We start from the raw sequence: 25,781 nt of genomic DNA on the forward strand, positions 1-25,781 counted from the left end.
CTGTGACTATGTAATGGGGCTGGTGTTATTATGGGGGCACTGTGACTATGTAATGGGGCTGGTGTTATTATGAGGGTACTGTGACTATGTAATGGGGCTGGTGTTATTATGAGGGCACTGTGACTATGTAATGGGGCTGGTGTTATTATGGGGGCACTGTGACTATGTAATGGGGCTGGTGTTATTATGAGGGCACTGTGACTATGTAATGGGGCTGGTGTTATTATGGGGCACTGTGACTATGTAATGGGGCTGGTGTTATTATGAGGGCACTGTGACTGACTATATACTGGGTCTGGGGTTATTATGGGGGCACTGTGACTATGTAATGGGGCTGGTGTTATATTGGGGCACTGTGACTATGTAATGGGGCTGGTGTTATTATGGGGGCACTGTGACTATGTAATGGGGCTGGTGTTATTATGGGGGCACTGTGACTATGTAATGGGGCTGGTATTATTATGGGGGCACTGTGACTGACTATATACTGGGTCTGGGGTTATTATGGGGGCATTGTGACTATGCAATGGGGCTGGTGTTATATTGGGGCACTGTGACTATGTAATGGGGCTGGTGTTATTATGGGGGCACTGTGACTATGTAATGGGGCTGGTGTTATTATGAGGGCACTGTGACTATGTAATGGGGCTGGTGTTATTATGGGGGCACTGTGACTATGTAATGGGGCTGGCGTTATTATGGGGGCACTGTGACTATGTAATGGGGCTGGTGTTATTATGGGGGCACTGTGACTGACTATATACTGGGTCTGGGGTTATTATGGGGGCATTGTGACTATGTAATGGGGCTGGTGTTATATTGGGGGCACTGTAACTATGTAATGGGGCTGGTGTTATTATGGGGGCACTGTGACTGACTGTATAATGGGGCTGGTGTTATTATGGGGGCACTGTGACTGACTATATACTGGGGCTTGTGTTATTATGAGGGCACTGTGACTGACTGTATAATGGGGCTGGTGTTATTATGAGGGCACTGTGACTATGTAATGGGGCTGGTGTTATTATGGGGGCACTGTGACTGACTGTATACTGGGGCTGGTGTTATTATGAGGGCACTGTGACTATGTAATGGGGCTGGTGTTATTATGAGGGCACTGTGACTATGTAATGGGGCTGGTGTTAATATGGGGGCACTGTGACTATGTAATGGGGCTGGTGTTATTATGGGGGCACTGTGACTATGTAATGGGGCTGGTGTTATATTGGGGGCACTGTAACTATGTAATGGGGCTGGTGTTATTAGGTGGGCGCTGTGACTGACTGTATAATGGGGCTGGTGTTATTATGGGGGTGCTGTGTGCGGCTCTTTACATCATTAATAATATTAGTCCCATAATATGAGGAAACGGCAGGACGGGCCGAGCGCCGGTGACAGGTGACAGCTGTGGGGGTCCGGCCCATCGTGGCCCCGGAGAGGTTAATAATCAGACCAATTATACTCAGGTCAGTGTAAAGTATGTGGAAGTGGCACCATGGCAACCATCAGCTCTGTTGCCGGGGTAACAAGGGGGGCTGTTTATTTCTTGTACACACTTATCACAGGCGCTCAGCCGCTCCTCGCCGTCTCCGGTGACTGACAGCCCAAAACTTCAGCATTAATCATCCGTCCTTACAAGACGATTTAATTAGTTATTGTGTCCACCATGAAGCGCCGCTCGCGAGTCCGCGCCGGAGACCGGAGGAAGCGCCGACACTAAAGATCAAATGTATAAATTGGTAATTAGGCGGCTGACATTTGGGAAGGAATTAACAAATCCAGATAACGAAAACACCTTTCTGAGGACAATATTAGCGCTAAATACGATCCCACCATCTGCTCTCATCAACGGGCGCGAGCAATGCCGCATCTGGGGGGGAGAACGGAGGAAAACTCACCGAAAAAATAATACTTGAAGGGGGGGTCACTCTCCTAAAAGTAACAATCTATGTACACAGTGACTGCACCAGCAGAATAGTGAGTGCAGCTCCGGAGTATAATACAGGAGATAACTCAGGATCAGTAATGTAATGTATGTACACAGTGACTGCACCAGCAGAATAGTGAGTGCAGCTCCGGAGTATAATACAGGAGATAACTCAGGATCAGTAATGTAATGTATGTACACAGTGACTGCACCAGCAGAATAGTGAGTGCAGCTCCGGAGTATAATACAGGAGATAACTCAGGATCAGTAATGTAATGTATGTACACAGTGACTGCACCAGCAGAATAGTGAGTGCAGCTCCGGAGTATAATACAGGATGTAACTCAGGATCAGTAATGTAATGTATGTACATAGTGACTGCACCAGCAGAATAGTGAGTGCAGCTCTGGGGTATAATACAGGAGGTAACTCAGGATCAGTAATGTAATGTATGTACACAGTGACTACACCAGCAGAATAGTGAGTGCAGCTCTGCAGTATAATCCAGGATGTAACTCAGGATTAGTAATGTAATGTATGTACACAGTGACTACACCAGCAGAATAGTGAGTGCAGCTCTGGGGTATAATACAGGAGGTAACTCAGGATCAGTAATGTAATGTATGTACACAGTGACTGCACCAGCAGAATAGTGAGTGCAGCTCTGGAGTATAATACAGGATGTAACTCAGGATCAGTAATGTAATGTATGTACACAGTGACTACACCAGCAGAATAGTGAGTGCAGCTCTGGAGTATAATACAGGAGGTAACTCAGGATCAGTAATGTAATGTATGTACACAGTGACTACACCAGCAGAATAGTGAGTGCAGCTCTGGGGTATAATACAGGATGTAACTCAGGATCAGTAATGTAATGTGTGTACACAGTGACTGCACCAGCAGAATAGTGAGTGCAGCTCTGGAGTATAATACAGGATGCAACTCAGGATCAGTAATGTAATGTATGTACACAGTGACTGCACCAGCAGAATAGTGAGCGCAGCTCTGGAGGAAAATACAGGATGTAACTCAGGATCAGTAATGTAATGTGTGTACACAGTGACTGCACCAGCAGAATAGTGAGTGCAGCTCTGGAGTATAATACAGGATGTAACTCAGGATCAGTAATGTAATGTATGTACACAGTGACTGCACCAGCAGAATAGTGAGTGCAGCTCTGGGGTATAATACAAGATGTAACTCAGGATCAGTAATGTAATGTATGTACACAGTGACTGCACCAGCAGAATAGTGAGTGCAGCTCTGGGGTATAATACAGGATGTAACTCAGGATCAGTAATGTAATGTATGTACACAGTGACTGCACCAGCAGAATAGTGAGTGCAGCTCTGGGGTATAATACAGGATGTAACTCAGGATCAGTAATGTAATGTATGTACACAGTGACCGCACCAGCAGAATAGTGAGTGCAGCTCTGGAGTATAATACAGGATGTAACTCAGGATCAGTAATGTACTGTATGTGCACAGTGACTGCTCCAGCAGGATAGTGGGTGCAGCTCTGCTCAGCTGCTACTCACTGTGCTGATTGTGGGTGCGGTCGCTGCTGAACCTGCAGTGTGCTCCTGAGCTCCTGGGAACCACCACCTCTCCACCCGGGGACCTGCTCTCTCTCTTACCCAGGGAGTGAGTGGGTTTCCTGGGATGAATGAGGGGGCCAAGTCCCAGGCTTCTGCTTCCCGGACCAGGCTGGCGGGGGGCAGAAAGAACCAGCAACCAGCCTGCACATCAGAGGATTCGGGGGTGAGACGCTCCACCAGGAGTCGCAGCAATGTGGCTCCTACTCCCCCCAGGTCTGCAGAGACCCAGAGAAGCCGCAAGGCTTCCATGGAGGAGAAGCCTGCTAGTATGCAAGATGGCGGTCCTTCTGGAGGAAAGCTGAGTGCTCACGGAGGTGAGGCCGACCTCACTGAGGAGGGTTGGGCGCTGCAGAGACCCCGGGAGTCTGTGTCCACCTATGCCTCCCGGGTCATGAGCCACCTTCGTGAGTATGAAGAAGCAAGCAAGAGATTGAGAAGGCTCCGGGAGGAGCTGCGCTGCACAAGCGCAAAAGCTGCAGGCGCCTCCAGACCCAGGAAGACGCAATTCCAGGCGGAGGTAAAGAGGCTGAAGCTTGAAATTAATGACCTGGAGGTAAGAAAAGCGTTTATCCAAGAAAAAAGTGGACCATTTAAAGAAAAATTGCAAAATGAAGACCGATTTAGAGAAATGGCTGATAACAGAGAGCAAAGGCAGATAGGGCTGCAGCCTGGGAGCCAGGTGGATGATGATGATGATGATGATGATAAGAAGGAGGATGACCAGCAGAAAGCCCCACCTGGCAGCCTGCTTAGTCACTCACAGGCCACGTGCAGCGAGCTCCCTGCTGGACAGGCGACAATGACATCTCGTCGCAGTTCTGCTGGCTCTGGGGAGGACAGTGACATCGACCAGGGAGGGGCACTAATGGCAGAGATCAAGCTCCTGGAGTCCCCAGTGTGCCTTCAGAACTTCCATCTTGGTGATGATTTGCCAGAGGAGGCACCTGGGGGCCGGAAAAAAAAGGTGAAGAAGATCAAACCTAAGCTCCAGGAAGCGGTAAGCTATGTGTATGCCCCCCTCCCTGTACCCCCTGAGTCGGCTGCAGGGTCAGCTCGCTGTATAAGCCCCGTTGCCCAGCCCAGCCCGGGTTCTGCTGTGGATCCGGTGCAAAGGCGCGGGGAGACTACAAAGCAATGTAGTGAGGCGCAGAGCTCCATTTCTGCTTGTAGTAGCGGGGACGTAGCAGCAGGTGCATCAGCCGAGAGGCTGGACAGTGAGGGCGGCCCGGCGGCGGGCGAAAAATCAGGCCACAATACTGTGGTGCGCTCCCCAGTGGGAGGGGGGAGCAGCCCGGTGTCAGGGGCAGCTCCGGTAGCCTCGGTGCCCTTGAATGCTGTTGCCGCTGATCACTTAGTTGAGAAGCGGCGGCAGTGTGAGGGGGTTACCGGGGCTGGGCGTTCTGGTCCTCCCACCAAAGTCCTGTTCTGTGTTGGCGCCGCTGGTCAACAAGATCCTGATGCTAAGGATCAGCGGTGCCTCACAGCAGCGAAAGATCAGCGGCGCCTGGTAGCAACCATGAAGCAGCGGAAAATATCAACTGATGATGCGGAGGGCACACATAAAACCAGGGGTGAGGTCACCTCCAGTTCTGTGGAGGAGACTCAGCCCCATGTGCCTGATGATGCGGAGGCCAAAATGTCACCTCCTGTTGTCACTGGTCCAGCAGGAGTGAATGTGGTGGTGGGTATGGATGAGGAAAACTCTTTGTCTAGTGGTGTGGTTGCTGGTTTGGTGGAGGGTGAGGAGGTTATGGAGGTGGGTAATGGTGATACTGTTGGTGTGGATGTGGTCACTGGTCCGGTTGCCCCCCCGGTGGTGGCAGCACCTGTCAGGAGTTATGCCGCTGTCACCTCCGGGGGAAATAGGGCGTCCTCCTCGTCTCTGGGCTCTGGGGACGGCATGTTGCAATGGCGTCTCCTGGAGGCTCTAAAGAAGGGAGAGAGATCACTAATGGTAGAGGGTCGAGAGGTTGATCTATCCTTCTGGATAGAGAGGCATGGCCTCGGGGCCTTCCGAGAGCAAAGAGGGGGGGATACAGTGTGGTCCCTCCCAACAGCCGGGCCGGGTAGTGTGCGTAGGAATGTGGTCCGTCTTCGGTGGAGGGGCAGTGATGCGTGTCCTCCAAGGTCAAAGGTTGTGGAGCTCCTGCTGAGGATGGGCTTCAAGGCGATTGACATCTACGCCTTGATACATCCCTATTCCACACCTGAGTTTGATGTCAGCTTTGTTCGGCCGGAGGGGCTTGAACTTTTCTGGTCGAACTATGAGTTGGCAAAAAATGAGCCCGGCTGGCGAGACTTTGCCGTTCAGGCGGTGTCTCGCCAAAATCAAGTCAAGAAAGTGACCGTGATGACATGTAACGAGTCGCTTTCTTGTTATGACATCATGACGTGGCTTGGCCGGTATGGAGAGGTAGTGGAGATGCCAAAGAAAAACCGTGACGAGTTTGGTATCTGGTCAGGGGCCTGGACGTTTGTGGTAAAACTTAAGCGTTCAGGTGGTACGGTTGCCCACATACCATCATCTGCCTTCCTGGGTAGGGATCGTATCCTGGTCTTCTACCAGGGGCAACCGAAGCTCTGTCACAAGTGCGGCGACCCCACACACTTCAGCGCAAACTGCACTGTGCAGAAGTGTGCATTGTGTGGGGATGTCGGTCATCTTGCTGCATCTTGTGTGGAGATTAGGTGCCACCTGTGTGGTGAGTTAGGTCACCCATTCAGCCGTTGTCCTCGCTCCTTCGCTAACGCAGTCGTGACCCCGGTGGGAGAAAGCCGTGAGGCTGATTCTGCTGGGGAAGGGACTAGCAAGGGTGAGGGAGCTGAGGGGCCAAGGAAGAAAAGCAATAAAAAGACGCCTGCCCAGCTAAGGCGTCTAGACAAGCGCAGACAGGATAGGGAGCTGGGCAAGCCTCGGGCTACTGGGGCGGCCCCTGTCCTGGATGCCAGTCTTGCTGCTGAGGCCCCAAGGGATGATGAGTTGGATGAGGAGGTCAGGAGGATCCACAGGGAGGAGAGTGCCACTGCCTCAGAATCCTCCCATTATGAAAGTATGGATGAGGATAATAGGCAGTGGCTAGAGGACAAGCGTAAGCTCGGCACCAGAAAGAAGAGAAAGAAGGGAGATAAAAAATCTTCTCTCACTCTGACCAAGGTACCTAAGGAAGGAAAAACCGACTCCCCTCTGGTTGGTCTTTCTAACCGGTTCCAAGCCCTTGAAAACATCTCTTCCTCTGAGGAGGAAGCTGAGGGTGAGGTTCTGGCTTCGGCAGGGCTCACAGGGGGCGCCGAGTCTCCTCCTTCTGGGAACGTAAGATCCTTGGAGGGAGGGACTGGCCCAGAGTCCGGAGACGAGGACGAAAAAAATAAAAAACGCGTGGAAATGGATACCTCCATGTCATTAAAGAGGGGGAAGGATTCCTCCTCTGAGGCAGAGGATAAGGGGAGTGGGAAAAAGAAAGCCATCTAACTCAATCACCAATGATGGCGGAACCCACTCCGTTGATGCTGGCGTCCATTAATGTCGCCAGCATAAAGTCAAATACAGCTAGATTTGCGGCCTTTGATTTTCTCAGCCGGGTTGAAGCTGACATTTTCTTTTTGCAAGAGACCAGGCTGCCAAACATGGCAGATGTGTTTAAAGCTAAGAGGGAGTGGAGACTCGGGCCCTCCTATTGGTCTCTTGCGGCCGAGCCGTATAGCGGAGTGGCGGTCCTTTTTACCGCACCGGTGGAATGCCGACGGGTTATTGAGTTAGAAATGGGGAGGTGCCTGATCTTAGATGTCCTCATGAAGGGACAAGAGCTCCGGCTCATTAACATCTATGGTCCCCAATCTAAGTGGGACCGGAAGTGTCTCTTTATGAGGATCAAGCCCTACCTTTTTACAAGTCGGCAGGTTGTCTTTGGAGGGGACTTCAATGCTGTCACGAGGCCCCGAGATAGAGGAGGTTCCAGAGACAAGCTGACTTATGATAGCGTCGCCCTTAATAGTATAGCTAGTGAGGCTCGCCTGGTGGATGTCCACATTCGGCACACCCCAGGCCACGAGGGGTTCACCTATCATAGAGGTAACTGTAGGTCCAGAATAGATAGGTTTTATTTAAAGGAGGAAGCTGTCTCTTCAGCAGTGTCTGTTGTTGAGGTGGAGTTCTCCGACCACTGTTTAATTTTGTTTTCTCTGAATGTTACAGAGACCCTCCAGATGGGAAGAGGCTTTTGGAGGCTCAATTCGTCTCTCTTGGAAGAAGCGGAGATAAGACAGTCCTTTGAGGATTTTCTTCAGAGCCAGGTACCCTTACTGGATCTTTGTAGTAGTAGGTCAGAGTGGTGGGAGATGTTCAAGGAAAGGGTGGCGAGATTCTTCCGCCAGCTCTCGAGCCTCAGGAGTCTGAGCAGGTACCGCCTGTATCAGGGTCTGAGGAGGAAACTCGAGCATCTTGTCTCAACTGGAGGTAGCCGCGAGGAGATCTCCAGAGTGAAATCTTTGCTTATGAGGTGTCAGTACGATAGACACGCATCTTTGGTTTTTGAGAGGGATTACGGGAAGTACCGCTCGCCCGACCCTTACAGAAACTGCAAGATGTCAGTGAATAGTAAAGTGGTTACAGGACTGGTCGACACTACGGGGTCCCTGAGGCGATCCAGATCAGGGATCCTGGAGGTTGTCAGATCCTTCTACTCGCACCTCTTGGGGAAGAGGGATCTTGATTGGGATGAGATGTCGGCTTTCCTGGCAGAAGCTGTCCCCGAACCAGGGGTAGACCCCTCTCTTGACGTTTTGACAGAAATGATCAGGGAAGAGGAAGTTCAGTTGGCGATTGAAGGGCTTGCTCCCAAAAAATCGCCTGGTCCAGATGGCTTAACATCTGAATTTTATAAGACCTTTAAGGACGTTTTGGTTCCCCTCTTGACTGAGGTATTCAATGAGTGTCTTTCCTCGGGCACTCTGCCGAAGTCAATGAGGAGGTCTGCTCTGATCATCTTGTCAAAGGGTAAGGACCCGTCTTGCATTGAGAATTGGCGTCCCATAGCGCTTCTCAATGCAGACAGGAAGGTTCTGGCAAAGGTGCTGTTTAATCGGCTGGTGAAATTTGCACCCCGACTCCTTTCGGGGGCCCAGCATTGCTCTGTTCCAGGCCGCAGCACATTTAGTGCTGTGCTCTGTGTCCGAGAGGCAGTGGAGCAGGGTAGGGCTGGTCACTGGAAGGGGTACATGCTGTCACTGGACCAGGCAAAAACGTTTGATCGGGTTAATCACGAGTACCTCTGGTCCGTCCTTCTGAGATATGGCCTGCCGGGGGGGTTTGTTGATTGGCTTAAGACCTTGTACAGTGTGGCAGAGAGTTTCCCGCTTGTGAATGGTTGGATTGGTAGCTCTTTTGAGGTTGGGTCCGGTGTTCGCCAGGGTTGTCCCTTGAGCCCGCTGCTGTACGTGTTTGCGATTGACCCTCTTCTTAGGAGGGTGGAGCGTGGACCGTTGGCCGGGATCAGGATGGATCAGGCAGCACCGGAAGCCACTCTGAGGGTGGTGGCGTATGCCGATGATGTCACTGTGTTTGCTTCCTCTCACGAGGAGGCAGGGTGGCTGATGTCAGAGGTAGATCGCTACTCGGAGGCATCCGGGTCCAAGATCAACCGGGATAAGTGTGAGAGTCTCTGGCTGGGAGGAGGAGATCCTGGTTTTGAGCTCCCGGACACCCTTCCAGGACCCAAAGTCTCTGCAAAAGTCCTTGGCATCGAATTTGGCCAGGGGGATTACCCCAAACAAAATTGGGACAGCAGGCTAGAGATCGCCACTCAGAAGGTGAACCAATGGAAGGGTTGGTCTTTGACCCTAAGGGAAAGGGTAAACCTGAGCAAAACTTACCTGCTCCCTTTACTGATTTATCTGGGCAGTGTGTGCATCTTGCCGGAATCTCTCTGGACTCGGGTCTACAGTTTGTTCTTCCAACTGTTATGGGGGAATAGACTGAACCTGGTCAAGAGGGAGGTTACTTACCGTACGAGGAGACTAGGAGGGTTGGGTATGGTCAACCCTGTGGTATTCCTTGTGGATACCTTCATTAAGATCAATATCGCAAACCTCTGGAAAGAGAGGGCTCCTCCGTGGGTATTCTCCTGTAGGGGATGGTTTCAGCCTTTCTTCCAGGAATGGGAGACAGGAGGGCAAGTGAAGGATCTTCGCACACCGCATGGACATCTTCCGGCTTACGCTACCTTGGTTCTGAAGGTAATTCGTCGGTGGGGTCTGGGAATGTGGGAGATCAGGACTCTGCCAAGGAAACTACTTGACAGTAGGGTTCTGTTGACCCATTTCCAGAGGCCTCTGGCGCTCAGGGACTGCCCAAGTCGGGATCTTAGGGTGGGTTTACATCTTTTGAATTCTATCCGGATCCCCTCGAAGTTTTGGGACTTGGCTTGGCGCTGCTTCCATGGGAAACTGTGTGTGAGGGACAATCTGAAGTGTAGGAGCTCTGAGGACAGGAATTGTCCTCGGGAGCATTGTGGTACCTTGCTGGAAAGCATGGACCACTTCCTGCTTCATTGTCCCTTCAACACAGAGGTGTACAACAGGGTGGGCGCCTTCATTGGCTGGTCTCGGCTGGCCGGTCTCTCCTATGCGGAATGGGCCTATGGAGCATTCGGAGACCTGGGTGGTCGGGACCGCTGCACCTTATTTCTAGTTAGCGCAGTGGTTAGGTATCACACGTGGAACGCACGGTGCTTAGTATCGACGCAACGAAAAATCCTCCCAGTGGACGATGTGTTTAGGACCATACTCGGTGACCTGGTGAAGGTGCGCTCTCTGGAGTATGGGAGACTGGGCGCACGGAGGGCCGCGCTCCTCTGGAGGGGCTTTTCTTTTAGTGTGCCCTAGTCTGGTCATCTCCTTTCCTGGTGGTGGGCTGCTGCTGACACTGTAGATTTTGTTTTGTTTGATCATTATACAGTGATGTAGGGCTGCAGGCGCCGAACTTGGGCTTCGTGTTTTGTAATTATTGTGGTGTGTGCTGCTGTATATATTGTATATATTGTATATGGGGATATAGAATTGGGTGTAGGCGTTAGGTTGGGTGGTGGGAAAGGGGGGGAGGTGGGTTTATCTTGTGGGACTATGGGACACTGGGTTGTTTGGGGGAAAAACTGGCACTGCCTGATCTGGCCTATGGACGTTGGACATGGACTGAGGCATGAGACGCAGGACCAGCTCTCAGGTCAGTGCGGGGGGTTGGGAACGGAGGATAGCTTAGTATTGTATATATTTGTTTAATTTGTAGTTATTTTATTTAAAACTAAAAAAAAAAAAAAAAGTTCATGTATATAGTCTTTGTTTTCCATTGTTTATTTTATTTGTTATTATTATTTTGTTTGGTGACCGGACCTGAAGTTATTGTTCTGTATATACTGTATAATATGTGTGAGAGGAGAGAATGAGCGGCTGGACCAGTGTTCAGTATATTGATTATTTTTTGGCTAATATTTTTGTTATGTTTTCTGCTATTATTGTTGTTATGTTTTTCATTTTTATAATAAAAGATCTACAGGATGTAACTCAGGATCAGTAATGTAATGTATGTACACAGTGACTGCACCAGCAGAATAGTGAGTGCAGCTCTGGAGTATAATACAGGATGTAACTCAGGATCAGTAATGTAATGTATGTACACAGTGACTGCACCAGCAGAATAGTGAGTGCAGCTCTGGGGTATAATACAAGATGTAACTCAGGATCAGTAATGTAATGTATGTACACAGTGACTGCACCAGCAGAATAGTGAGTGCAGCTCTGGGGTATAATACAGGATGTAACTCAGGATCAGTAATGTAATGTATGTACACAGTGACTGCACCAGCAGAATAGTGAGTGCAGCTCTGGGGTATAATACAGGATGTAACTCAGGATCAGTAATGTAATGTGTGTACACAGTGACTGCACCAGCAGAATAGTGAGTGCAGCTCTGGAGTATAATACAGGATGTAACTCTGGATCAGTAATGTAATGTGTGTACACAGTGACTGCACCAGCAGAATAGTGAGTGCAGCTCTGGGGTATAATACAAGATGTAACTCAGGATCAGTAATGTAATGTGTGTACACAGTGACTGCACCAGCAGAATAGTGAGTTCAACTCTGGAGTATAATACAGGATGTAACTCTGGATCAGTAATGTAATGTATGTACACAGTGACTGCACCAGCAGAATAGTGAGTGCAGCTCTGGGGTATAATACAGGATGCAGCTCAGGATCAGTACAGGATCAGTAATGTATGTACACAGTGACCGCACCAGCAGAATAGTGAGTGCAGCTTTGGAGTATAATACAGGAGGTAACTCTGGATCAGTAATGTAATGTATGTACACAGTGACTGCACCAGCAGAATAGTGAGTGCAGCTCTGGAGTATAATACAGGATGTAACTCTGGATCAGTAATGTAATGTATGTACACAGTGACTGCACCAGCAGAATAGTGAGTGCAGCTTTGGAGTATAATACAGGAGGTAACTCTGGATCAGTAATGTAATGTATGTACACAGTGACTGCACCAGCAGAATAGTGAGTGCAGCTCTGGAGTATAATACAGGATGTAACTCAGGATCAGTAATGTAATGTATGTACACAGTGACTACACCAGCAGAATAGTGAGTGCAGCTCTGGGGTATAATACAGGATGTAACTCAGGATCAGTAATGTAATGTATGTACACAGTGACTACACCAGCAGAATAGTGAGTGCAGCTCTGGGGTATAATACAGGATGTAACTCAGGATCAGTAATGTAATGTGTGTACACAGTGACTGCACCAGCAGAATAGTGAGTGCAGCTCTGGGATATAATACAGGATGTAACTTAGGATCAGTAATGTAATGTATGTACACAGTGACTGCACCAGCAGAATAGTGAGTGCAGCTCTGGAGTATAATAAAGGATGTAACTCAGGATCAGTAATGTAATGTATGTACACAGTGACTGCACCAGCAGAATAGTGAGTGCAGCTCTGGAATATAGTGCAGGATGTGACTCACATTGCCTAAAGGCCCCGTCTCACTAAACGATTTACCAACGATCACGACCAGCGATACGACCTGGCCGTGATCGTTGGTAAGTCGCTGTGTGGTCGCTGGGGAGCTGTCACACAGACAGCTCTCTCCAGCGACCAACGATCAGGGGAACGACTTCGGCATCGTTGAAACTGTCTTCAACGATGCCAAAGTCCCCCTGCAGCACCCGGGTAACCAGGGTAAACATCGGGTTACTAAGCGCAGGGCCGCGCTTAGTAACCCGATGTTTACCCTGGTTACCAAAAAAAACAAACAGTACATACTCGCCTTTCGGTGTCCAGGTCCCTTGCCGTCTGCTTCCTGCTCTGACTGAGATCCGGCCGTACAGTGAGAGCAGAGCGCAGCGGTGACGTCACCGCTGTGCTCTCACTTCTCACTGTACGGCGGCAGTCAGTGAGAGCAGGAAGCAGACGGCAAGGGACCTGACGGACATCAGAAGGCGAGTATGTATTGTTTTTTTTTTTTTACATTTACGCTGGTAACCAGGGTAAACATCGGGTTACTAAGCGCGGCCCTGCGCTTAGTAACCCGATGTTTACCCTGGTTACCAGTGAAGACATCGCTGGATCGGTGTCACACACACCGATTCAGCGATGTCAGCGGGGCCTCAACGACCAAAAAAAGGTCCAGGCCATTCGGACACGACCAGCGATCTCGCAGCAGGGGCCTGATCGCTGGTACGTGTCACACATAGCGAGATCGCTATGGAGGTCGCTGTTGCGTCACAAAACTAGTGACTCAGCAGCGATCTCGCTAGCGATCTCGCTATGTGAGACGGGGCCTTAACACTTTTGCCCAGTATTATTTGGACACAGTTTCTGAATCAGTGGGAAAATTAAGAATTTAGTCAGCCATGTCTTTACCCATCTGACCAATAACAAACAGATGTAATTGATGCAAACGTCTTTTCTCACCTTTTTCAGTGGCACTGATGCCCATGGATGGCTGGCATAGAGGAGCCTTCTTTTCCCACTTTCCCTCGTCGCTGTTGTAGATCTCTACTGTTGCCAATGGACATTGCTCATAATTCATTCCACCAATCACCAGAACCTGTTTTCCCACCGTGACCGCCGCGGCTCCGGCTCGGGGGGTCGGCAATGAAGGTAGCACTGCCCATGTTTGTGACAACACATCCAACATTTCCACTGTGTCCAGAGGAACGCCCGCTTTGCTACAACCTCCCATCACGTACAAGTGCCCGTCTTGGCACGCTGGTGTGCAATAAACCCGGCAGGTGGGCATTGAAGGAAAGACTTCCCAGTAGAGGGACATGATGCCGCTGGAGGCCATTATAGAAACCGGCATTGTAGACAACCAGAGATGTGTGATGCAGGTCAGCCAGCCAGGAGAAAGGATCCCATCGACTACCAGCCAGGGCTTCTGGGGGATGATATTACTCAACATCTGTTTTTCGTGGGGCCGGGAACCAACAGATCCAGGGTCGCTCTATGGCCACTTCATATTCCCATCAGGGGGACATCATATACGTCCACGTCCTCAGAGTCATCGGTGGGTAATAACACAGTTGACACAACATCCGACCGAGTTATTTTCCCTCTAGAAAAAAAAAAAGTCAAATTTTCAAAAAGGTCCAGTGGATCCATATTAGAGCTGGGCAAAAAGATTCACAGGACCCTCATCCCGTGGCCCCGCCAGCATCCCCGCTGCCTCTTGTGATTAGTCGACACCCGTGCTACAAAATTATGATGACACGGGGTGGACTAATCAGGCGAGACACCGTAGATGCCACAGGTAGGAGTAGGTTTGCCGTCCTCTCGTCTGGTGGCCACGGACTAACAATTTGACGGCTTGTGAACCTTTTCGCTCAACTTTAGTCCATATAATTCCTACTGAGATGTAGAACTATCGAAAAGTAAAACTTTCATTTATTATCATATCTTTATACGGCAGTCAGTTCTGGTGGTAACCTGGGCAGCACGTGGGAGAAACCTAAAGGATTATTCTTGATATTACCAGGTGATAACGAGGTGATCGTTTGGAGTCTCATCATTCCCCCAAAAAATCTGAAATGCCGAGCTGATGGATGTCCATCCATTGTGTAAGAGACTACCACCTCCACCCCAAGCAGATGAGCAAATTATAAACCTGATAAGTGACAACTTGATGAGATGGAAATAAGACTTTAATGTAAATCACGCCATTTTGCAGGGTCGTCAGACGTCAAACTCTACCCCAACCTCAGATGTCACAGGGGTAGTGTTAACAACCGGTCCAAACGTTTGTCTCGGGAGAATAAGTCACCACCAGAAGTGTCTGTCATGTGCTTATTCCCCTCTCCCTATGAAGAACACATGCATGCTCTGCCAAACTGAGCATGCATGTGTATAGGGTGGTGGCTGTGAACCCAATAATCCACTATATATCTCCAGTTCTCATCCTGAACTGATGCAAAGTAATTATCTTCTGCCCCCTGAAACTCTGCGGCTCTGGGCCAGTGGTGACTCCATTAACATGCAATTTGCAGCATCCCGCTTCGCAGTCCTGCGAGTTGTAGCCCTCGGACACATTTCCACTTTATTAGAATTATATATATTACTGGCGATGAAAGGATCTGCTGAATGAGGAAAGACTTGACAGATCCACAATTACATGCAAATTTATATTAGATTACCATAAACCTATTATATCTGCATCATTGGTCAGTGCGATTCATGCCCCCGCTAGTCTTATTTAAAGGGCAAACCCACATCTAACAAGATAATTAATTACTGTAGATCCAATATTTAGCAATGATGACGTTTTATAATATATCTACGGTAAGTGCTCGGAGCTTATTTCCAAATCCCCTATTTGCCTAAACAGTCACAGAAGAATGTAATAACTAATACACTTCTATTATCACAGAAACCCCAATTTTCACCTGTCCCTATCAGGCAAAGGTTCAGCGGCCCAACTTCTGGCCCTGTACTTGACACAGGAGGGAACTTCCTATGTCAGAACATCATGAGCGCTGTGGATGAAGGAGGCTCACTCACTGCTCATTTTAATCACCAAGCCAGACTTCTCTTCCTATACATCGACCATGAGAAGTAGAGATTGAAGCCACCACTACGAGGAGATGAACTTACAGCCACCACTAACTGGAGTTCAGCTCGCAGCTAATACTTGGATGAGCTCAACTTCCAGCCACCTCTAGGAGGAGCTCAGCTAGCAGCCAATACTCGGAGAAGCTCAACTTCCAGCCACCTCTAGGAGGAGCTCAGCTAGCAGCCAATACTCGGAGAAGCTCAACTTCCAGCCACCACTAGGTGAAGCTAAGGCTGCAGCCACCAATAGGAGAAAATCAGCTTGCAGCCACATCTAGGGGTAGCTGAGCTTTCAGCTGCCACTCGGTGAAGTTCAACCTGCAGTCACCACCAGGAGGAACTCATTTTGCAGTCGCCGTTTGAAGGAACTCAGCTTCCAAGGCACCACAAGGAGTAGCTAAGCTTCCAGCCACCACTAGGAGTAGCTCACCTTCCAGCCACCACTAGGTTAAAGGTCAGCTTGCAGCCACCACTAGGAGGAACTGTTTCCAGCCACTACTAGGAGGAGTTCAACTTTCAGCCACCACTAGAAAAAGCTCAGATTCCAGTAAGCACTAGAAAGAGCTCAACTTCCAGCCACAACTAGGGGAAGCTGAGCTTTCGGCCACCACTAGGCAAAGCTCAACCTGCAGTCTCCACTAGGAGGAACTGATTTTGCAGTCGCCGTTTGAAGGAACTCAGCTTCCAGGCACCACAAGGAGTACCTAAGCTTCGAGCCACCACTAGGTTAAAGCTCAGCTTGCAGACACCACTAGGAGGAATTCTGTTTCCAGCCACTAATAGGTGGAGCTCAACTTTCAGCCACCACTAGAAAAAGCTCAGCTTCCAGTAACGACTAGAAAGAGCTCAGCTTCCAGCCACCACTAGGTTAAAGCTAAGCTTCAAGCCACCATGATGAGGAGCTCAGCTTCCAACCAAAAGGTTAAAGTTCAGCTTGCAGTCACCACTAGGAGGAACCGAGCTTCTAGCCACCACTAGGAGGAGCTCAACTTCCAGCCACCACTAAGAGGAGCTCATCTTGCAGCCACCGCTAGGAAGAATATTAACTGCCAGCCACCACTATAAGGAGCTTAGATTTCACACACCACTATGAGGAGCTCAGCTTCGAGCCACCACTAGTTTAAATCTCAGCTTACAGCCACCACTAGGAGAATCCCAATTACCAGCCACCACTAGAGGGAGCTCACTGCATATTGCTTTATCATTGATTTCAATGTATAATCAGTATGCAGTAAGCTTCAAATCTCCCCCTGCTGGTACCTAAATGCAACCATTGCTTCCAGAGTAGAGTTTCTACCCACTGTCACCTTCGCTTTACTAACTGTGGAGATTCCAGTAGTGTTTTAATTGTGGAATTACAAATTTAGAGGGGATTGTCCAAATATGAAGACAGAACTGTTATTGCTCCTTTTTCACGTCTCGGACATTATTGGCACTAGGGATGGGATACCTTTCCATATTATTATCCTCCTTTTACCGGAGAGCTTACATTAAGTTGTTCTCGCGCTGCATTATTCAGGTGACACAAATGTCTCCGCTTCCCAGACGCTGGTTTCTTCATAAAATATTAATCAGCTGCCACACTCCTTGTAAGACTTCTGTCTTATGATCTACCTGGTCTCTGTGCTTCCACTGGGACCCAACATGGTGCTGTTCTGGGGTTTGAAGGACCATAAAGAATTTACCTATATGAACATCTAAAAGGTCAAAAGCCAGGTAAGTGGCCCCCAGCGGGTGACAGCGATGAAGGATCTGGGTGCACATTGCTCATTACTGTGACTATGTACAGTATTTCTTGAGTCAAACTTGCAAAAATGAAAGATCTGATGCCCAGTAACATGTCCAGCTGTAAACTGTAGATCATAAGGTCAAGATGGGAAGCTGAGGAGAAAAAGATTCACAACTGGTTCTGTAGACATAAAATTCGGCATATCTGAATGTAGATACATTAACTTTACTGTTGTCTTAAATTAGGATTTGGGAAGCTGCTGTTGATGGATCTTATTCTGTCTTTATTGATATTCTAATACTATATAACTACTATAATACTGCCCCTATGTACAAGAATATAACTACTATAATACTGCTCCTATGTACAAGAATATAACTACTATAATACTGCTCCCATGTACAGGAATATAACTACTATAATACTACCCCTATGTACAAGAATATAACTACTATAATACTGCCCCTATGTACAAGAATATAACTACTATAATACTGCCCCCTATATACAATATAACTACTATAATACTGCCCCTATGTACAAGAATATAACTACTATAATACTGCCTCTATGTACAAGAATATAACTACTATAATACTGCTCCTATGTACAAGAATATAACTACTATAATACTGCTCCTATGTACAGGAATATAACTACTATAATACTGCTCCTATGTACAGGAATATAACTACTATAATACTGCTCCTATGTACAAGAATATAATTACTATAATACTGCCCCTATGTACAAGAATATAACTACTATAATACTGCTCCTATGTACAAGAATATAACTACTAGAATACTGCTCCTATGTACAAGAATATAACTACTATAATACTGCCCCTATGTACAAGAATATAACTACTATAATACTGCCCCTATGTACAAGAATATAACTACTATAATACTGCCCCTATGTACAAGAATATAACTACTATAATACTGCCCCTATATACAATATAACTACTATAATACTGCTCCTATGTACAAGAATATAACTACTATAATACTGCCCCTATGTACAAGAATATAACTACTATAATACTGCCCCCTATATACAATATAACTACTATAATACTGCTCCTGTATACAAGAATATAACTACTATAATACTGCCCCCTATGTACAAGAATATAACTACTATAATACTGCTCCTATGTACAAGAATATAACTACTATAATACTGCTCCTATGTACAAGAATATAACTACTATAATACTGCCCCTATGTACAAGAATATAGCTACTATAATACTGCTCCTATGTACAAGAATATAACTACTATAATACTGCTCCTATGTACAAGAATATAACTACTATAATACTGCTCCTATGTACAAGAATATAACTACTATAATACTGCTCCTATGTACAAGAATATAACTACTATAATACTGCTCCTATGTACAAGAATATAACTACTATAATACTGCCCCTATGTACAAGAATATAACTGCTATAATACTGCCCTTATACATATATGGATCTGCAGGGTAACCAGTGTATATCTCCTCTCTAATGCTGTGGCGGGCCGGGGGTCCGGGGACATGAGGCTGTGGTTGGATGCCCATCAGTCTCTCAGTGGCTACAGCTGGCAGTCGGCTTCTGTAGCAGCTTTGAAGGAAAGGAGGCAGCACTTTGCCGGTGATAGAGCACCTATATAAATCATGGATAATTGGCCGTTGTAAGGATTTTCCATCTCATTTGTCTTGAGCAAGTCCAAATTAGGAGCTCTAACAGCTTAAAAGCCCAGAGATATATTATTTACAAGAGCAGTCCATAAAATATAAATGAGGAATTAGAGATGGCGGAGCCCCCACGTGCACATGCCTTCAGTAAACAGCTGGAGAGGGAGAGAAAATCTTTAGAAAGGTTTGCATTAATACAGATGCTCACCGCTGAGGCAAATAGGTAAATTCATCGAAAGGATCGCATGAAATCCATTACAGGTTCCATGGAAACAAATCACCTGCTGTGAATTATTCCAAAATCGGAGATAATGAAAAAAATATTCTCCGTTATTTGTCAGGTTTATGGACCCCCAGCTGCTGTGTCAGTGTGTATAGGAATATCTGGTGACAGTCTGATACCTCATTGCTTTGTGTTGTATTACTTTATATATGTACTGCCAGCTGTTATTTCATTAGATAAATGAATTCGCTACATAAACTACATTACATTACTTATCCTGTATTATCCTCCAGAGCTGCACTCACTATTCTGCTGGTGCAGTCACTGTGTACATTACATTACTGATCCTGAGTTACACCCTGTATTATATACCCCAGAGCTGCACTCACTATTCTACTGGTGCAGTCACTGTGTACATACATTACATTACTGATCCTGAGTTACATCCTGTATTATACTCCAGAGCTGCACTCACTATTCTGCTGGTGCAGTCACTGTGTATATACATGACATTACTGATCCTGAGTTACATCCTGTATTATACCCCAGAGCTGCACTCACTATTCTGCTGGTGCAGTCACTGTGTACATACATTACATTACTGATCCTGAGTTACACCCTGTATTATATACCCCAGAGCTGCACTCACTATTCTACTGGTGCAGTCACTGTGTACATACATTACATTACTGATCCTGAGTTACATCCTGTATTATACTCCAGAGCTGCACTCACTATTCTGCTGGTGCAGTCACTGTGTACATACATGACATTACTGATCTTGAGTTACATCCTGTATTATACCCCAGAGCTGCACTCACTATTCTGGTGGTGCAATCACTGTGTACATACATTACATTACTGATCCTGAGTTACATCCTGTATTATACTCCAGAGCTGCACTCACTATTCTGCTGGTGCAGTCACTGTGTACATACATTACATTACTGATCCTGAGTTACATCCTGTATTATACTCCAGAGCTGCACTCACTATTCTGCTGGTGCAGTCACTGTGTACATACATTACAATACTGATCCTGAGTTACATCCTGTATTATACTCCAGAGCTGCACTCACTATTCTGCTGGTGCAGTCACTGTGTACATACATGACATTACTGATCCTGAGTTACATCCTGTATTATACCCCAGAGCTGCACTCACTTTTCTGCTGGGGCAGTCACTGTGCACATACAATACTGATCCTGAGTTACATCCTGTATTATGCTTCAGAGCTGCACTCACACATTTTATATATAATATTTGGGGCATGCTGGATATACATAAATATGTAGTTAGTGGGCAGAGTGGGTTTTCCCCAACACACACAATTCCTAGGGGGCTTTTATGTACTGGACTCCTGGGAACAACCTGCAAGAGGAGCTACACTGGACCATAACGGACTCTACCATCAGTGTGCAGATTGTCAGTATTGTATTGTTGTATTATGGTGGTGGTCCCAACATGCACTCACTTTGCTCGGGATCAGTGGTGGTCCCAACGTGCACTCAATATTCTTGGGATCAGTGGTGGTCCCAAAATGCACTCACTATTCTCAGGATTGGTGGTAGTCCCAAAGTTAACTCACTATGCTTGGGATTGATGGTAGTCCCAACCTGCACTCACTATTCTCAAGATTGGGGGTGGTTCAACTTTAACTCACTATGCTCGGGATCGACGGTGGTCCCAACATGCACTCACTATTCTCAAGATTGGTGGTGGTCCCATCGTTAACTCACTATGCTCGGGATCGACGGTGGTCCCAACATGCACTCGCTATCCTTGGGCTCAGTGGTGGTTCCAACATGCACTCATTATTCTTGGGATCCTGCCTTAGGCTTTATTTGATTGTGCACCTGTGTCCAGGCCTGTCTCACCCTTCCCACGCAATCAAATAAAGCCTAAGGTGGTCCCATCATGCACTCACTATTCTTGGGATCAGTGGTGGTCCCATCGTGCACTCACTATTCTTGGGATCAGTGGTGGTCTCATCCTGCACTCACTATTCTTGGGATCAGTGGTGGTCTCATCGTGCACTCACTATTCTTGGGATGAGTGGTGGTCCCATCGTGCACTCACTATTCTTGGGATCAGTGATGGTCCGAACGTGCACTCAGTATTCTTGGGGTCAGTGGTAGTCCCATCGTGAACTCACTATTCTTGGGAAAAGAGGTGGTCCCATCGTGCATTCACTATTCTTGGTATCAGTGGTGGTCCAATCGTTAACTCACTATTCTTGGGATCAGAGGTGGTCCCATCGTGCATTCACTATTCTTGGGATCAGTGGTGGTCCCATCGTGCACTTACTATTCTTGGGATGAGAGGTGGTCCCAACGTGCACTCACTATTCTTGGGATCAGATGTGGTCCCATCGTGCATTCACTATTCTTGGGATCAGAGGTGGTCCCATCGTGCACTCACTATTCTTGGGATCAGAGGTAGTCACAACATGCACTCACTATTTTTGGGATCAGAGGTGGCCCCATCGTGCACTCACTATTCTTGGAATCAGTGATGGTCTTATCGTGCACTCACTATTCTTGGAATCAGTGATGGTCTTATCGTGCACTCACTATTCTTGGGATGAGTGGTTGTCCCATCGTGCACTCACTATTCTTGGGATCATTGGTGGTCCCATCGTGCATTCACTATTCTTGGGATCAGTGGTGGTCTCATCGTGCACTCACTATTCTTGGGATCAGTGGTGGTCACATCATGCACTCACTATTCTTGGGATCAGTGGTGGTCTCATCGTGCACTCACTATTCTTGGGATGAGAGGTGGTCCCAACGTGCACTCACTATTCTTTGGATTGATGGTGGTCCCAACATGCACTCACTATTCTCAAGATTGGTGGTGGTCAACGTTAACTCGGGATCAGAGGTGGTCCCATCGTGCACTCACTATTCTTGGGATCAGTGGTGGTCTCATCGTGCACTCACTATTCTTGGGATCAGAGGTGGTCCCATTGTGCATTCACTATTCTTAGGATCAGAGGTGGTCCCATCGTGCACTTACTATTCTTGGGATCAGTGGTGGTCCCAGAATTTGTAGCCTTTCCCATTGGACCTTTCCTGCATTCACTATTCTTGGGATCAGTGGTGGTCCCATCGTGCACTCACTATTCTTGGGATCAGAGGTGGTCCCATTGTGCACTCACTATTCTCGGGATCAGTGGTGATCCCTTCGTGCACTCACTATTCTCGGGATCAGTGGTGGTCCCAACATGCACTCACTATTCTTGGGATCAGTGGTGGTCCCATCGTGCACTCACTATTCTTGGGATCAGTGGTGGTCCCATCGTGCACTCACTATTCTTGGGATCAGAGGTGGTCCCATCGTGCACTCACTATTCTTGGGATCAGTGGTGGTCTCATCGTGCACTCACTATTCTTGGAATCAGTGGTGGTCTTATCGTGCACTCACTATTCTTGGGATGAGTGGTTGTCCCATCGTGCACTCACTATTCTTGGGATCAGTGGTGGTCCCATCGTGCACTCACTATTCTTGGGATCAGTGGTGGTCCCATCGTGCACTCACTATTCTTGGGATCAGTGGTGGTCCCATCGTGCACTCACTATTCTTGGGATCAGTGGTGGTCCCATCGTGCACTCACTATTCTTGGGATCAGTGGTGGTCCCATCGTGCATTCACTATTCTTGGGATCAGAGGTGGTCCCATCGTGGACTCACTATTCTTGGGATCAGTGTTGGTCCCAGAATTTGTAGCCTTTGCCATTGGACCTTTCCTAATCGCAGAGGCGGAATCTTTACCCTGAAGGACTACAGCAAAATGATAAAAAGAAACTTTTTTAATCCAATATATTACACGGTCTCAGAATTTAACCACCGTTCAGATGAATGCATGGCTCCGAGCGATCTCCGCACAGCATTCTGCTGCCTGCAGCGTCGCTCCAGAGACTCGGGAAGATATGAATCGTCTGCGCTGCCGCTTCTCGCTGTAATCCTTTTGCACGACTTAATCACAGGGTTTGAATTGCAGCTTTATGGAAGCAGTGACCCCGAGTCGAGGGACGAGACAGCGCTGCCTGCCTTCCCCAAGACCCCAGCGGGGCCGGCAGCGCGACAGAATCAAAGTTCACCTCCGACTGACGTTGTTTAAAGACCCGAAAGAACAATGACGTTTCTCGGGGAAGAAAATTGCTACAATTATCTCCGTGTGCCGAGCGTCTGCGCCGCTTGTGCCGCTGTGATCTCCAATTTGAAGCCTCATTATAAATCTCAACTGAAGATCCCAATAGCGCAGAATCAATGGACGGTGAGAAATAAAGGACTGAAAGTGCACAAAAAAAGGTTTTGTTTCCTCTAAAAATTCTATAGAGTTGTTAGATTTGTATCCAGACTGTAATGGCGGCTGAGCGATTCCTGGCAGAGTATGAGAAGAGCCGGGCCGAGGTAATCAATTAGAGCGGAGTACAACGTACATGATGCTTTTCGTTGTAAAGAGGATTAGCCGGAGCCTCGGGCGGATTTAAGGTTTGATGCTCCTGATGTGTTTTGCTGTCGTCGCAATCCGCCTGCTCTGGGATTTTATTTTTTTTCTGCTTCTGCCGCGACTGTGCGGAATTAATAAACCTTATACTTTACAATAACATTGCAAAATCTACATCAGAAGGAGAAGGACTTTCTTTTCCGGTCCACCCGATTCGTCATTTGCAAGTGCTATTCTCAGGTTTGTTCTTCAGAAGCGCACAGCTCCCCCTGCCTCTCAGCATCCGGGCTGCCAGGGGGAGCTGTGTGCTCCTGAAGAGTGACAATTTGTGCTGCTGGTCCCAACCGTGCGCTCCTTCGATGCTGCGGAGGAGCGCAGTAACACTACAGCTGGCCCGGTTCGTGCGCTCCTGCAATCCGTACAGCTTTAGATTAGTGCTTACAAGCTCTATTAAAGAGCTTGTAAGCATGGCTCAGTCTCCGCCACGTAGCTAGACAGCAAAATTTAAAATCCCTCTATTCTTGACAACAGAGTCGTTGTCCCTTTAAGTCATTTAAAGCCTTTTTTATACCCTATCTTTCTGTTTTTCGCGTGCATTTTCCATCAAAGTCATAAAAAATGGCGCACAATTAGAGATGGTGCGAAACGATCTGCCAGTGACCATGTCAGTAATCTGAGACCATCACAAGGGATGGTCGCCTCCTACCTGTCATCTGCGCCACTTCTTTTGGATTGGCGCGATGTCACACGTGCAATATGCCGCAACAATGATGTGTCTCCTGGCCGGCTAATCAAAAGAAGAGTCCGGGATGTCAGGAGGTAAGAGGTGGATCACAGGGGACCGGCCGCTGGACCGGAACTATTCGCACCATCTCTATGCACAATGTTTGATGATTGTGGCCCCAGTTCATCAATTGTGGGTTGTTGGGGGGGGGGGGGTTATCCTTGTTTTGCACTAAAATGCATTCAAATGCTGTGATATGTTGGAAAAATTTGAAATATGGATGAATCGGGTAGCTCTTTAGGGAAAAGTATTGTACGACCCTTTCGATAATCATAAAAGTCGACAGTGAGTTTTCAACGAAGCAAACAAAAACTAGGCAATATTTCTTATCCCACTCCAGTACCTGAAGAACCACTGTGCGAAAATTTCTCGCCATTTTTAAAAATTGCAAAAACAAAAACATCCCCCCAAAAATCTGTATAATGAGAATCACAGGCACATTGATGAGAAAACCTAAATAAATGAGCAGGACTGGGAAAATATACAGCGGAAAAATGGCGCAAAAGCCGTAATAAATTTAATCCAAACATAAAAATGCCTAAAAAGCAAATAAGATAAAATGCAATAAAGAGAATGATGAATTCAGACTTTTTTCCCTTTATTTTTGCTCTTTCATACATTTCATACAATAAGCGTGAAAATGGCATTTCGAAAAGTTTCAAATAGTCAATTAGCCAAAAAAATTCTCGTTAATGAAAATCTCACCAACGTCGTTATGCAAAACCAAGAAAACGACGAGGAAAAAACAAACATAAAATGGCGCAAAAACCATAATGAATGTGATTAAATAAATGCCTAAAACAAAAACTTTTACTCCCTCCCCAAAAAAGGCACAAAAAAATTAGGTCAAAAATTAGTAAAGGCTCCGCCCAGATGACTGTCAGAGGTCATTTGCATATAGCAAGCATAATTAGCACTTAGCAAAATGTCTGATGGAAAAGATATTGGAGAACAAGGTGGTGAAGGGACAGGTGGACTTTAGGCAACTTCAGCATAACATTTTGTATTTATTTTTTTTTAAAGCAATTTTTAATATAAACCTTGTAATTTCCAATATATATATATTTTTCTTGGATGCAGCCAGCGGTGTAAAGAATGGTGGTTTTCATTTTGGTTGCCATGGCTAAAAAGTTTACCGTAGGGATCAATCCTACTGATGTGTAGCCCCAGAGAGGAACCTTGTGGGGTGAGAATGAGGTCAGGGGAGGACACCGCACGCCAGGAGGAATAATCCCGTTCAGGTGAGCGCTGACAATATTTC

The 25,781-nt window shown here is 47.2% G+C and overlaps 2 protein-coding genes across 9 annotated transcripts in view; both read right to left on the minus strand.

The window, feature by feature from the left end:
- KLHDC8B (kelch domain containing 8B) overlaps positions 1-13,996 on the minus strand; it is a 63,386-nt gene extending 49,390 nt beyond the window's left edge. For all 3 annotated transcript variants that reach the window (XM_077276452.1, XM_077276451.1, XM_077276453.1), the window contains exon 1: positions 13,507-13,996. In XM_077276452.1, coding sequence (XP_077132567.1) covers positions 13,507-13,996 — 490 coding nt within the window. The remainder of the gene's footprint in view (positions 1-13,506) is intronic.
- Positions 13,997-14,009: 13 nt separating this feature from the next.
- LOC143787570 (uncharacterized) overlaps positions 14,010-25,781 on the minus strand; it is a 38,886-nt gene continuing 27,114 nt past the window's right edge. For 4 of the 6 annotated variants that reach the window (XM_077276442.1, XM_077276441.1, XM_077276444.1 and 1 more), the window contains one exon: positions 14,010-14,149. In XM_077276442.1, coding sequence (XP_077132557.1) covers positions 14,050-14,149 — 100 coding nt within the window. In that variant the 3' untranslated portion in view covers positions 14,010-14,049. The remainder of the gene's footprint in view (positions 14,150-25,781) is intronic. The other 2 variants (XM_077276445.1, XM_077276446.1) reach the window with 2 other exon arrangements.

The sequence above is a fragment of the Ranitomeya variabilis genome, chromosome 8, assembly GCF_051348905.1.
Source record: "Ranitomeya variabilis isolate aRanVar5 chromosome 8, aRanVar5.hap1, whole genome shotgun sequence".
Classification (NCBI taxonomy): domain Eukaryota; kingdom Metazoa; phylum Chordata; class Amphibia; order Anura; family Dendrobatidae; genus Ranitomeya; species Ranitomeya variabilis.